At 39.2% G+C, this 13,803-nt stretch overlaps 1 protein-coding gene across 1 annotated transcript; it reads left to right on the forward strand.

The window, feature by feature from the left end:
- The first annotated feature begins 958 nt into the window (after positions 1 to 958).
- LOC107679499 (protein FAM84A-like) lies at positions 959 to 2,947 on the forward strand. Its single transcript, XM_016475063.1, has 2 exons — positions 959 to 1,092; positions 1,354 to 2,947. The coding sequence occupies exon 2, from the start codon at positions 1,391 to 1,393 to the stop codon at positions 2,171 to 2,173; it is 783 nt and encodes a 260-aa protein (XP_016330549.1). The 5' UTR covers positions 959 to 1,092; positions 1,354 to 1,390; the 3' UTR covers positions 2,174 to 2,947.
- The last annotated feature ends 10,856 nt before the right edge of the window (positions 2,948 to 13,803 follow it).

Consider the following 13,803-nt stretch of genomic DNA (forward strand, 5'->3'; position numbering starts at 1 on the left):
GTTTTTTGAACATTAAAGCATGTCAACATATTCTGTTACACCAAATACACAAAATAATGATCTTTAAAAAAGCATCATATGACCCCTTTAACAACATTAGTTAACATGAACTAACAGTGAAAAATACTTCTAAAGAATTTATTAATCAATGCTAATTTCAATATTTGCTAATAAATCATTAGAATAAAAAGTTGTATCTATTAATATTATTTAATTTTTAATTAACTTTTAATTTTACATTTTAAATGAATTTTTAATTGTATTTTTATAAAACAACATTAACAAAGATTAATAAATACAGAACCATGTACTGCTTATTAATGTTATTGCATTAGCCAATGTAATGAGACCTTATTATAAAGTGTCGTAGATGCATAAAAAATGCTTACTAACCCTTTTGTTTAAGTTATACTGTAGTTTCATAACTTTATTGCCATGACAACATCAGAATCAAATAATGCTTAAAGAAAGAGTGTGCGTTTATTAAATTGTAAGTTTCATTTTTAAAAGTGCCTCAATTTTGCTGTTTAAAAAAAATGAGGGACAAGGCTAAATAATTTTTGTGGTCGTTGGTCATCAACATTATGCCCACATTATGTATTGAATCTGAATACTGCTTTAATAAAGTGTTCTCCCTGCAAACAAAAGCTCTAACTTGTTTTGACAGAGCTAATCAAGCATTCAGAAACCACATGTCCTTATAATGAATCTCTAACCTTTCCTAGCTCTATTTCAAGCCTAGATGTACTATTGTTATATTTGACAAATCTGCCAAACCCTTTGGGTCTTGAAGGCTGCGAACAACACAAACAGCTGTAATATTATAGCCTACGCCTCTGAGCAAAGGTCTTAAGTTTTTCATGAGGGCTCTGAACCAATCGCCATGAGGAGGGCAGGTTCTGCTGGTCGGGGCGGAGATTTCTAGACTATTTAAAGTGCGGCGGTGCAAAGTGTTAGAGAATCCAGTTTACCTTGGAGGACACGTAAGGGGGAGGCGAACGCGTTTTGTTTTGGAGATCTTGCGGGATACACACAGCGCAAGCACCGATGGAGAGAAAGGACCATTAGCCATAGTCCTGGGGAAATACGCAGGTACGCGTCCGTTCGAGGTGTTGTGTTGTGAACTTACCGTATTAGCAAGAGCTTCGTGAGCAGCTCAACATTGACTCGCCCTTTGCCTCTTTGTGCCGCGCTCTGCGCGACTGGCTTGTTTACGCGCCCAGGTGCGCGTGGTTTATTGTGTTGTGAGGTGACTTACTACGGCTGTGTACCTAGACAGCATTTTTGGGCGCGTCAGAATAATTTCAGTCCGCCTCTCTAGCATGACACTCACATAAGCCTGTTGTATTTCAGAAGCAGTATTCCATGTCTCTTCTCTGCCCTGTTATTGATGGGAAACCAACTGGACCGGATCACCCACCTAAACTACAGCGAGCTACCCACCGGGGATCCATCGGGCATCGAGAAGGACGAGTTGCGTGTTGGCGTGGCGTATTTCTTTTCCGATGAAGAGGAAGAGCTGGACGATCGATCGCAGTCAGACAGCTTTAAAGACAACAACAGCCCGAGCAAAGACGGTCCGATTGCGCTCAACGAGATCGAGTACTCGGCGTTCTGCTGCCAGGAATGTATATACTCCAAACTGCGAGAGAACGAGGACCTGAATGTTTATTCGGTGAAAACTTTATTGACCATGTGCAAACCCGGGGATCTACTGGAGTTAGTGGCCAACGCACAACCCCCGCACTGGGCGATCTTTGAAGGGGAGGACCAGGTTATTCACCTCTACAAGGGGGAGATCCGCAAGGACAGCTTGTTTGAGATCAGCTGCGGTCGGCAGGGCAGGATAGTGAACAATCGGTACCGCTACCGACCGCTGCCAGCTGATTTGGTGATGCAGAACGCGAGCGGGCACGTGGGGCTCAGCAGCGGCGAGATTTGCTGGACGAACTCGGAAAGTTTCGCAGCCTGGTGCCGTTTCGGCAAGCGGGAGTTTAAAGCGGGCGGCGAGGCGCACTCGGTCGAGCAGCGCTACTTTCTGAAGGTGCACCTGTCCGAGAGCACCGCGCACACGCTCATGTTCCGCAGCCTGGAGGAGATGATACGCGAGAGACGGCGCGTGGACGCCAGTGGCATTCTCAAGGAGCTGTCGCTGGTGACCGGCAAGGAATGAGCGCTTGGGACTTTCTGCATGCTTTGAGCAAGGGCTGCTTCCCGTTATTTCAGGACTTTGGGAGGGTTGTGCGTATTTGTGTGAACATGTTTTGGCAAAGACAACGCCCCTTTTGGTTGTGTTGTTAGAACCGATGGCCCCACTAAAGTCACCCTGTACCTTTAAAAAGGAAAACGATAAAACATAAGGTGAGCCCTCATCACAGATCGCCCATGAACCGATACAGCCCCCTCAAATTCTCACCCGAGCCCTGCTGCGGCAGATGGTGACCACGATGCGTTCATATGTGTGGCAAGCCGGTTTGACATTTATTCCTTAACACTAACTAGCATTTGTTTTTGTTACTTATACTCATTATTCATCAGGTAACTGTTCAAACAGTTTCTAGTATCTATTCCAGCTTGAATAGATACTAGCGTGTATCCCAGTTGTTACAAGTGACATTTTAATCGCACTAGTAAGACTTCTGTTTGAACCATAAAGAAGCCATTCTAACTAGGCTAGTCATTACATATAAGTGAAAAATCAAATGTTACTAGTGAGATAAAGAATGTTACTTGTAACAGTTGAGATCAATATCAATAGCTTCTAGTACCTAATGAAATGGTTACTAGTCAAGCTGGAGTTGAATAGTTCATATCTGAACCACAGATCCTAAATGTGTACCCTTGGAAATGTGCTTGTCATTATCAAAGTTGTTTCGGTTAAATGAATAATTAGGGTGTAGTGAAATAAAGAAAGACACTAGTCGCTATTGGACTACTCTATGTAAAATAAGTACTGGTAAAGTTGAAGGAATAAAGGTAAATCAGCTTGCCACATGTCTCCTATTTGACTGAACTCCAGAGCTTTAATATTAAACGTGGAGCTCCGTTATTGCGCATCTGTCCAGCTGCATTAGTTCCTCTAAACCCCTACAGGCGACAACACACGAGCCTTTGTTTTCATTCTGTTATTAACAAACGCAGCGAACATTCTTCTGTTTTTGGAGTCCATATTTTTGTATTTCAGTTAGTACGTTAAAAAAAACTGTTTTTATTTAAATAAACGTAGATTGCCCTATGAAAATTGCTTTGGTCTCTAGCTCTTTTTCATACAGTTTTGCCTGCGTACAAATGCCATAAGCGAGCACGTGCTGGCTGAGGTAGCCTCACGCGAGTGCCTAACCGATGCATTATAATTCACACATCAACCTTCTGTAGTGTTCACAGTATCGATAATCCCTTCATTTGATTTTTTATGGATTTATTTCCAGCCAGCAGGGCAGTCGTTTGTTATCATTGGTGCATTAGTATGCCTTATGGGCAGCTGTTGATGCATGGAGACACTGTCCTTTTGTTCCTGGCTTATGGTCGATGATCATCATCAGCATGTTTCTAACTTTGACTCATAGGAGACACTTTTTATTCTATATTCCGTCTCTTACTTTAATTATACATATCAAGTTTATGACCGCTCCGCTTGTGGCCCAGAAGCCATACATCCAAATTAACTGCAGTCTCCAGTTTTGGCTGCAAGGTTTGCATTAAGTAATGGGAGAGCTGTGTATATGTGTGTGTCTCTGTGCACATAGACACTCTCTAGCACCAGTAAATATGGTCATGCTCTGTTTGTTTTCTTATTAGAGGCTGTAGGCTGCAGCTGGGATCATTTATGCTTTATGTTCAGTGGGGCTTGATTGGCCCGCAGGTCTGTGTGGCTGGACCCTTTACAGAGCTTGTGCTGGCCAACACTAACAAGTCATTCTGAAAATCAGTTTGTATAATGCAAGGCCGAAGTCCATTTTTAGAAGGTTTACCTTTGTGCTGCAGGTTATGAGTTTGTCAAGCACAAATGCGTTCATAATCGTTCCTGTTAATAATCTAGTAGAATATTTACTAGATTAGGCTAGTTCCTGTAGTGTGTGTTCAGCATATTCATTTCACATACACTCTTTACTGCTTATTCGTTGTGTGACTATTCCAGGCCAGGCTGTTAATCATGAGTCTACATCATGCACAACATGTTGTGTCAGGTGTGTCAGTTTGAGCCGTTAATATGGGAAGCGGGGCGATTGTGTGAATGAAAACAAGTGGGACAGGTTTCTAACGGTTGGGAAAGATGTCAGTTGAGTTCATCATAGATGCTACAGACTTGGGCGAATTCACTAAATGACTACAGCAAATTTTACATCCACAACCCAGTTTAACTAGATGAATAATGTGATGAAATACTTTTGCATTCAGTGAATTGTTAAATGAATTATCACTCTTTTTAGTGCAAATTAACTCAATTTTCACAGAAAAGAGGCACGTTATGTTATTTGTCTGGCACAATAAATAATGCGCCTTTACTGCCCATGGAAAACAGGCATTAATAATGTTATTAAAAAACTATTTATATACATTTTCTTATTCATTATGGCATAAGTTATTCATTAAATTACATTATAATTTGACATTTTGAAAAAACATTATAACCAGGCTTTTATATACAGTAATCAAGCCCATTCACATTGGTCAAAAAATGCTGTATGATTACAGTAAAGTATGTCAGATCTTGGTATTCTGAGCCATTTTCCACCACATAAAAACTTAGTACTGACCTGCAAGCAAGTACGGTTGAGAAACACCAGACATTCACACTCACACACTCATTTTCTTTGGCTCAGAACATGTCATCACCATTGTCTCTCCAGTCTTGTCTCCACCACATTGTTGTTCACCAATCCCAGCAGCCCCAGTAACCCACTTTTTCACGAGACTCTTTGTGGGATCCCCTTTCTTGACATTACCCCACCCCCGCCTCATTTTCCCGTTCTCTGAGCCTGACAATCTGTCACCTGTACCGATTGTTTTTTTTCTGATGCTGGAAATTTAGGATAGTGGGGCAGCAGGCTATATGTGGAGAATGAGGACAGGAGTGAAGGAGAGATGGGCTGAGGGAGTAGATGTTGCCAACATGAGCTGAACAGAATATCTTTAGCCTGAAACAAAGTCTGCCTCTTGTCTGTCACTTTGTAACCTGTTACTGGGGAAACCTCAGCCAGTCATTTAGCTTGCATCTACTGAATATTGTTTTACTTGAAGCCTGGAGAGAGGATGAGGAGTCACTTTAACGGAAATCTTGTTGTTTTTTGCGTTGATTAAAGAACTTACGATAATGCATTTGCTTCTGCTGAGGGAGAATTATGCATAGCATCTGTGCTCTGCAGAAATCCTGCCTCTCTTTCAGACTCGATCGGATATTCATTTAAACCAGCAGGCTAGCTGGTAATCTGGCCTCAGGAGTAGAGGAGGAATTTAAGAATTCAGCCTCATTTGTGTTTTTTTTTTTAATCTTTCCCTTTGTCAATTAAATTTTATAGCAATTTTAAAGAATTTGTCTTGATCATCTAGAACTGCTGAAATGAAGGTGCACTGAGAAGAAACTACGTTGGGTTTTTGGACGCAGTATCAAAGTCCAAGGGTGTCGCTAGACCCTTTTTACTGTGGCACAAGACCCGCTGTGTCTTGGTAAAGATTGAACTGATAAATCCTTATTTGTCAATGGGATCGATGTATACTGACTTGAGAATAATTTTCTCTGATAATATTTCAGCAATCAATTCTTGTGTTTTCTAACGGCTGTTTAGAATCAGAACTAGCATAGCCAGATTCGTGAATAACTCTCTTGGTCTAATCAGTCAAATAGATTTGCAAAAAGGTCTGAAATTGTTTGCTTCATTCGGACAGTTCATTCACACGCTGTAAGTTTGCAGTGGTTTCTCTCACACCGAAATAGTAACCGGATATTTTTCTGCAGTATTCTGCCACTATTTCAACTCCAGCGACCAGTGCAGTCTAATTTGGTCACACTTTAAGTTTCAATTCTTGCTATTAACAAAACATTAACTATGACTTTTGCCTCAATAACCAATATTTTTTAAGAGCGTGAACAAAAAGAGCGCTGGATAACGTGGATCAATCTATTGTAGAAAAACTTGCAAATGATTTCTATCGTTTGTTAACAACGAAGCAGCTCTTTATTGCATGTGCAGTTTATTTAACTATATAACTGAAGACAATTTATATAACTGCCATATTGTTTTGGACCTTTGTTGAAGTACCATACCACTTAAATACTGCGGTACATGAATATGTGATCATTCAGTACCATGGTAGACATAATAATGTCAAAAAAGGTCTGGAGTGGTACTATAAGGCATATCCACATAGCCTATTTCTTCTGCATACAGATGAAGATAATCATCTTTAAATTTCTATAGCACATCCATAATGATTCTGTACTGCTAAGGGTTCATTGAGATGGACTCGCTGTAAAAGGACGTACTGAATCGGTCAGAGCTACAGTGTGTAGGGGATCCTTAGAGAATAGATTAGACTGTAGGTCATATCATATTATAGGCTCTTTTTATAATGCCACAGCATAATGCGCCACATTGCACAATTCAGCAAATTCTGTTTCACGCTTCTAAGCGAGAGAGCACTGCTGGCTGTGAAAGAGCGCTGTCTGATAAAAATTCAAGCAGAGTTCCAGAAAGCATCTACAATGACTCAACAAAATCAACATATAGTGTGTGAGGCGAGCAGCCAGCTAAGACTTATAATTTTATAATTATAAAAAAATTATGAAAATATAATTTTTTTCCCAATCGATCATCACATCAGAGCATGTGCAGACCTGTTTAGAATGAATAGAGGCTCTAAGAAACAGCTGCTGGAAGCAGTCGGAGATGTTGTGCCACCTGTAGAACAATGAGGTAGATTGTTTACGCAACAGCCAATAGCCTCATTATGTTAATGCTTTGTGTTCTTGTGCGAGTCCCTGTGGACCCCCGACAGTCTCCCCTGCTCCCTTCTTTTTATGTTTACTCCGCTCCTAGTAGGCTCACATCAGCTTATGCTGGGCCACGCTAAAGTTCTTGGTCTGTACCCAATTACTGCAGAAGTGTTTGCGCCCTCTGCACCGTACAGTGAACACGGACAGCGATGGCAGGGGAAAAACAACCTGACAGAACGACAGAAAAAATGACGCAATCTCTCATCAATCTCTCTAAGGTTTGGATCAGAAGAGGCCCGTTTCTTTTGTGAGGTGAACTGAGACTGTGTAGTTATGGCTGGGGGGAAATGGAGATTTCACAGCTGTTGGTGATGGCGGAGAGAAGTGAGAGACATAGCATTGTAGATTCTGGTTCTATAAGAAAGAAAAGTCACAAATGAGATCTAATATCTTAATTTTTTTTCTCTTATAGACATCAATGAGAATAAATGGAGAGCAAGTGGAGACTTTTGCTTTGTACTTATCAGATTTTTTTTCTCTTGACAAAAAAGTATCAAGAGTCAAAAAGTTATTTTGGAATACACTGACTTTTATTGCATGGTGAAAAACTGTTGAAAGTGTGAAAGATTCTACAGAAGAAAGCAAGTCATACAGGTTGGAACAACTTGAGGGTGAGTAAATGATGATAGAATTTTCAGGTGAACTGTACCTTTAAGCATTTAATGCTATTATTGACTACAGTAACTAGAAAACTCTTGGTGTGTGACTTGTTTGCAGCACATTTAAAAAGACGGAGAGAGAGAAAAAGTGAAACATATTTCTGGTGTATCTTTAATTACAGTTAACAACTAGTTTTGTACTGAAGCCAGTTCTTTACAGATTTGAGAAAAGTAGCAGTTGTCACTACCTGAATTTTCAGGGGTCATAAATATTTCATATTCTTTTACTGCATTTTCATTTGTTTCCATTTGCATGTCATTGCATCTGAAGGAACGGTTCACAAAAAAAAAAATAAAAAAAAAATGTACTCACCCTCATGTTGTCCCTAACCAGTATGACTTACTTTCTTATGCGGAATCCAAAAGGTGAATTTTTAAAAAGAATATCCGGCCACTCTTTCAGTATAATAAAGGTGAATGAGTAGTGGAGCTGTCAAGGTCGAACATTACAAAAACTAATGGAAGATCCAAATAAAAATAAATAAAGAATTCAGTAGACTTCACATGAACCACTTAAATTTTTTGGTGCTTTTATAGTGCTTTTTGACAGCTTATGAAATAGTATGGCCAGGATTCTTTTTTTACAAATCACTTTTTGTGTTCCAATCAAGCTAATTTAGGATGACACAGGACTGAGTAATGACAGAATTTTCATTTTTGGATGAATTTTCTTTTCATTTAAATCTCCTATGAAACAGCATGGTCCGAGTGCTTAAATATTTCTCTGGAGAGTGCATCTGTGTTGCATCTACATATTGAGCATAGCACTGCAACTAATATTATAGTTTTAATTGGTTTTGTCGCACTCAAATGTGGGCAAAACAAATCAACAGGAAACTTAATTTCCTGAAAGAGCACACCGGCACTCACAGACACGCAGTCGTGTCCATAACTTTCCATTCCTCCTCTCATATTTCACCTGCTCTCTCTGTCTGTGAGTTAATGAGAGAGTCAGAGGTACAGGATTAGATGTTCTGCTCTCTCTGCTGGACCGAGCACAATGCCATACCTTTGGTTCCCCTCTAGTATCTCACACTCTCCCATTTTTTTCCCAGGGTTTGTTACATTTCACACACTGGCACATATTTGTTCTGCAATTTTTAGCACGGATACATATTTACCCCCTTCCCTTTCACATCTTGTATTTCTCCATGCTTGGGCTCGTTTGCTCTTTCTGCCAAAGCCAATCACATACATTACTGCCGTGGCTTTGATTGAACACATATCCCATCTAATGCTTGCACAAACATCTACTCATACAGCACATCGGAATCCTGCTATCATTTTCCCTGTTTTTCCTCTCCTCCTCTTCTCTGCCTTTGGTTTTCACAGTCACATGTTCAGCTCAACCTTTCTCCCTCTCATTCAGTGTCTCGCTTCATTCCCTCTGTCCTCCTTCTCCTCGGCAAAGCACTGCATTTATTTCTCAGCTTGACCGTCCTTTGACCGGGAGAACTTTCCCCCCTGCATTTTATCAGTTGCTCCTCCATAACAGCAATCACACACCCCATAGGTGTCCCCTGCCTCTATTTCTCTATCAGCACATAATTGTCAAAGTCACAGAGACAATGTCATGAGGATGACAGAGCTTGACTGGAGATGGACACAGCGAGAGAAAGATATGCACATTTACAAACAAGTTTTTTTTGGCCTTTTAAACTCACACTAGCTGGACTTGTTAGGTTTTAACTAATGATTGGCCCAGTAATTATTTATCGACACATGACATTTGGTTCCATTAATGGTTTTTACACATTTTTGCGGTCGGAAAATTTAACATTGTAGTAAATTACTATTTCTCTGCAGTATTCTGCCACTATTTTAACTACAGTGACCAGTGCAGACTAATTCATTTAAATTCTTGCTGTTAACAAACCATTAACTATGACTTTTGCCTCAATAAACTCTTAATCCAATTCTTGAGCGAATTACTCTGAGTCAGTTCTTTTCAGGGAATCAAACACGTACAGCACATCCATCCATCTATCTATCCTCCAAGCCGTCAATCCATTTATCCATCCATTCACTGTAGGCTTGTGGGACAACACAACCAGTTTAGTCCAATTCCTGAACGAATACCTCAATGAGTTGGTTCTTTTTAGGGAATCAAACACATACAGCACAACCAATGTAGACCTTTTTTTTCTCATTCAAATGTATTTATTACTGAAATAGGTAATTGAATGCTTTTTCCAAATATTTATTTTGTACCAATATAATATTCGTCAATGGAACATTAGGAATCAGAATTGTTAAACTTCACAATTCCTGTCCATACTCGGTAAGGATTTATTTTTATTATAAAGGCTGTCAAATGATTAAAAATGTAGGGGACATGATTAATTGCAATTTTTGGGTTATTTTTGTAAATCAATCACATTAAATTGTGTTTAATTGACAGCGCTAAGTTTTTATATTTTTAATATGTTAATTACAATTCTCTGAAAATGAACTCTGACAGAAAATGAATGGTTCAAGGTATAATGCAGGGTACACAAGGAGCTAAAAGTCAGTTGAGGACACTAATGTTTGCAAATGCAGTGTGTACTGTAAGCAATAACATAATTTGAAACTAAATTGCTATTTTGCAGAGTGGACAAAAGAGGTGTAACATCAGCAAAGGACTTCAGGACCCCTACTTTGTGACGAGGCAGTTCAAATTGCCTCCGTTATGGCAGTGTTCTCAATTACCATGGGCTGAACGGTTGGATGCCTCCCACTCTGAGCAACAAGTGTGATTCCGTAATATTGGGTCTGGCATTAAGTGTATGGACTGCGCTACGGTTGGTTATCAAAGGAAGCTGCAGGGAGTCTGATTGCAGAGGTTGGGGATGAATGTATCTAGTGATGTAACCAAGAGCCTGGCTTTGAATTATACATGACTGAAAGACTGAAACCTTCACAAGAGAAGACTATAAACAGTCACACAAACAGTATGTATAGCAAGCCTGTTTAACTGTACTCTGCAACAACATTCTGCACAAAAAAAATGACTTATTCTGAATTACAGCCAGCTGTTCAGAAGGACAAAAAGAGTTTACCGAAAGAGAAAACAAACCTGGTTGTCTGGGTCCTTTTATACGATACATGTCGCAACAGTATTCTTGCGAATGGAGAGTGACTTGCTTTGCCACAAAGTCCAGTGAGTGTGTGAAATATTCATGCAGCACAAAATGAATCTAAAATAGAGCCCTCATGCATTCTGTAAGCAATGAACTGCATGGAGAGACAACACGGCTAAATCAAAATAAGGCTCTCTGGCCCTCTGCTCTGTAGTCGTGGCCTCCTGTACGTCAACCTCATTTTCCACAGTTCAATATTTCTCTCTACAGTCTGCTGCTGAATATTATAATAGCTGAATTTCAGGCAGCCTGATGCATCTGTGAACTAACTGCGAAACCAAATGTTGACCATGTGATGTAAGGATTATTCAGTCGCATATAAAATGACAACTCCCTGGCAGCTGTATCAGCATGCTAGGTTTCTTTTAAGATATACACACACCAAGGCATCCAGATTACTATGACACTTAGTATGCATCTTATCATATAGGCATCATTAATCGTACACAGCTGTAAGTGGCATGTTATTTTTCTCAAGCACATGTTGTTCTTAAAAGCCAAAGTCGTACGCAATGTTGTCTTTGTCCATGTACTCAGCTTTCATCACTGTCTTTTACTTACAGTATGAACACAAGCTCTTTCGATACACAAAAACACACTCTCATGGTCATACACACATGTCCAAACATACAGACACATTACACCAAGCATATTGAATTTCCTATGATGAAGACAAGAGCATCACCATGGCAACGTCACAGTGCCTCTCCCTTCCACTCTGCCTGTTTTAAAAGATGAGAGGATGGAAGACAACAAGAGAGAAACAGAGTTTAAAGGGATGAGGGTGGTCAGCGCATCATTTCACTGATAACTGCTGCCTGGAGGCTTCTGTTGATTAGGAGGAAAGGTAGATATATACATTTCAACCTACTAAAACATGTGCTACTTTCTGAAGAACAGCAAGTCGGACGCATTTTGAATGCATACACATGCATATAGAGTTTAAAGGGATAATTTACATCAAAAATAAACATTCTGTCATCATTTACTCAGCCTCATGTTGTTTCAAACCACTATGACATCCGCTTTCATTGTGTGGTATTTAAAATCACTCACACAGCTTGCACATTCTCCCTAACTGTTTCTGTGTTCCAGAAGAAAGAAAGTCATACAGGTTTGGAACAGCATGAGGGTGAGTAAACGATGACAGAACTGTCATTTGTGGGTGATGTGCCCTTCGTAACGAATCTACAGACTACATCCATCTTAAAAGTTAAATGTAACAATGTGGGAAAAGAATTCAGTAAACAATCATAAATCATATAGCGCACAGGCTATATTTGAATGCATGATGCTAGCTGGAGGGCAGAAGACAATGAAAGGGGTAGAGTAAAAAAGCTCTCGAGGCAAATGTCTGAGTGATTTTATCATGCCCAAAACAGACATTAAACATTCCAATGCACAGTAAGAACAGGAATGTGTGGAATAGATGCAAAAACACAGATTGGAACAAAAGTAATCATTTTAGGAGAATTACATCTTTGATAACTTCTATGGATGGCGATAAGTGACTGTCTTTACGAATGAGTCACTGACACCTACATTCAACTTATTTGTTAAGCAACACAGATTTATTTAGGAACGAAACAAGTGATTGGCTGCATCCGAGATTGCACACTTTCCTACTATATTGTAAGAAAAAAACAGTATGTGAACAGAGTAGTATGTCCTCATTCACAGTATTCATAAAACCAATGGTGGGCCGTGAAGGCCAGCAAGGCCTTCTCTGCTTGCCCAAATCAGAGTCACAGACTTCCATTTTAATATATTTTATTCCCATTAATATGTATTAAATTATTCCCAATAGTCTATATAATAATATATAATAATAATATTCTATTAATTTCATAGCTTTTCTCTTGTTCTCTTGGTTGCACTGCTTCTAGTAGTGTATGTTTATGTTAGAGCTTTTATCCAATCATATTTCAGCCAATAGCTGACATCATGTGTTACCAGGGTCGAAGAAATCTGCCTTGAAACCTTCAGAATCAACAGTGCGGGCACCTATAGCTTAAATAAATGGCAATGAAACTGTTGCTTTAACCAATCAGATTTTGAGTTGGCGACACTGGGGCCATCTAGCAGGCATATAATAACATCAGCATTTTCACATCTCGGAGCTTGCAAACCATATCTGTAGCAAACTGCACAAGCTAAAATATATTCCTGTAGATTTAACAGCTGGTTTTTAACCCACAATGGCTGACAGGGGAGAAGAAATTGATTTGGTTGCAGATATACTTACAAAAGCCATTTTCAAGATAGACTGTTTCTGACCGTTTATTGTCCGTTTCATTCATACTCATCGCTAGAGGGTGCCCTCTTACAGAAACTCCACAATTGAGACTCTCAGAAGTAATAGAACTAATGACGTTCCAGGAAATACCTTATATGGACAAAGGCAAGGCATTCAGCTGTCACTAGCTGAAAAAAATGCAGTTAGAGATGTTTTACCTGATGAAACATCAATACAATAAGCCACCTCTGTATTTTTTTATAAGAATAAAATCTATTTATAATGCAATGTTAATCGACTTCTACCACTGTATAGAATACTATAAAATAGCATGATTTCTGCCTCATTCTCTGATATGAAACCGCGTCAGATCACAAAAGTAAGTTATTTTAAACACTTGACTTATGTTATTAAGTGAATTTGGACTAAAAACATGTCATCAAATGTTCACATAATGTCTGGATTACATTCATACTACACACATTCATACTATATAGAACATGCTTTTTAATCATTGATAACGTAATTACATATTTAAAAGAATACCTATTCAGTGATTTTAGAGGCAGCTACTGTAAACCGTTAGATCATTCACTCAACCCATTTGTTCAACAACACTGATTCATCCAGCAACACCACTACTGTTTGAGACTCAAAGATTTCATTTTGATGTAGCGAATCAGCTCATGGGGAAATATGAATAATTAATCATAACTAGTTATAATTAATTATAAATATTTAGATCCGCTGTAGATATTTACTTGACCTCTCAGGGTCAACTGTCTGTCAATT

The sequence above is a fragment of the Sinocyclocheilus anshuiensis genome, unplaced genomic scaffold, assembly GCF_001515605.1.
Source record: "Sinocyclocheilus anshuiensis isolate Anshui unplaced genomic scaffold, SAMN03320099.WGS_v1.1 scaffold212, whole genome shotgun sequence".
In the NCBI taxonomy this organism is placed as follows: domain Eukaryota; kingdom Metazoa; phylum Chordata; class Actinopteri; order Cypriniformes; family Cyprinidae; genus Sinocyclocheilus; species Sinocyclocheilus anshuiensis.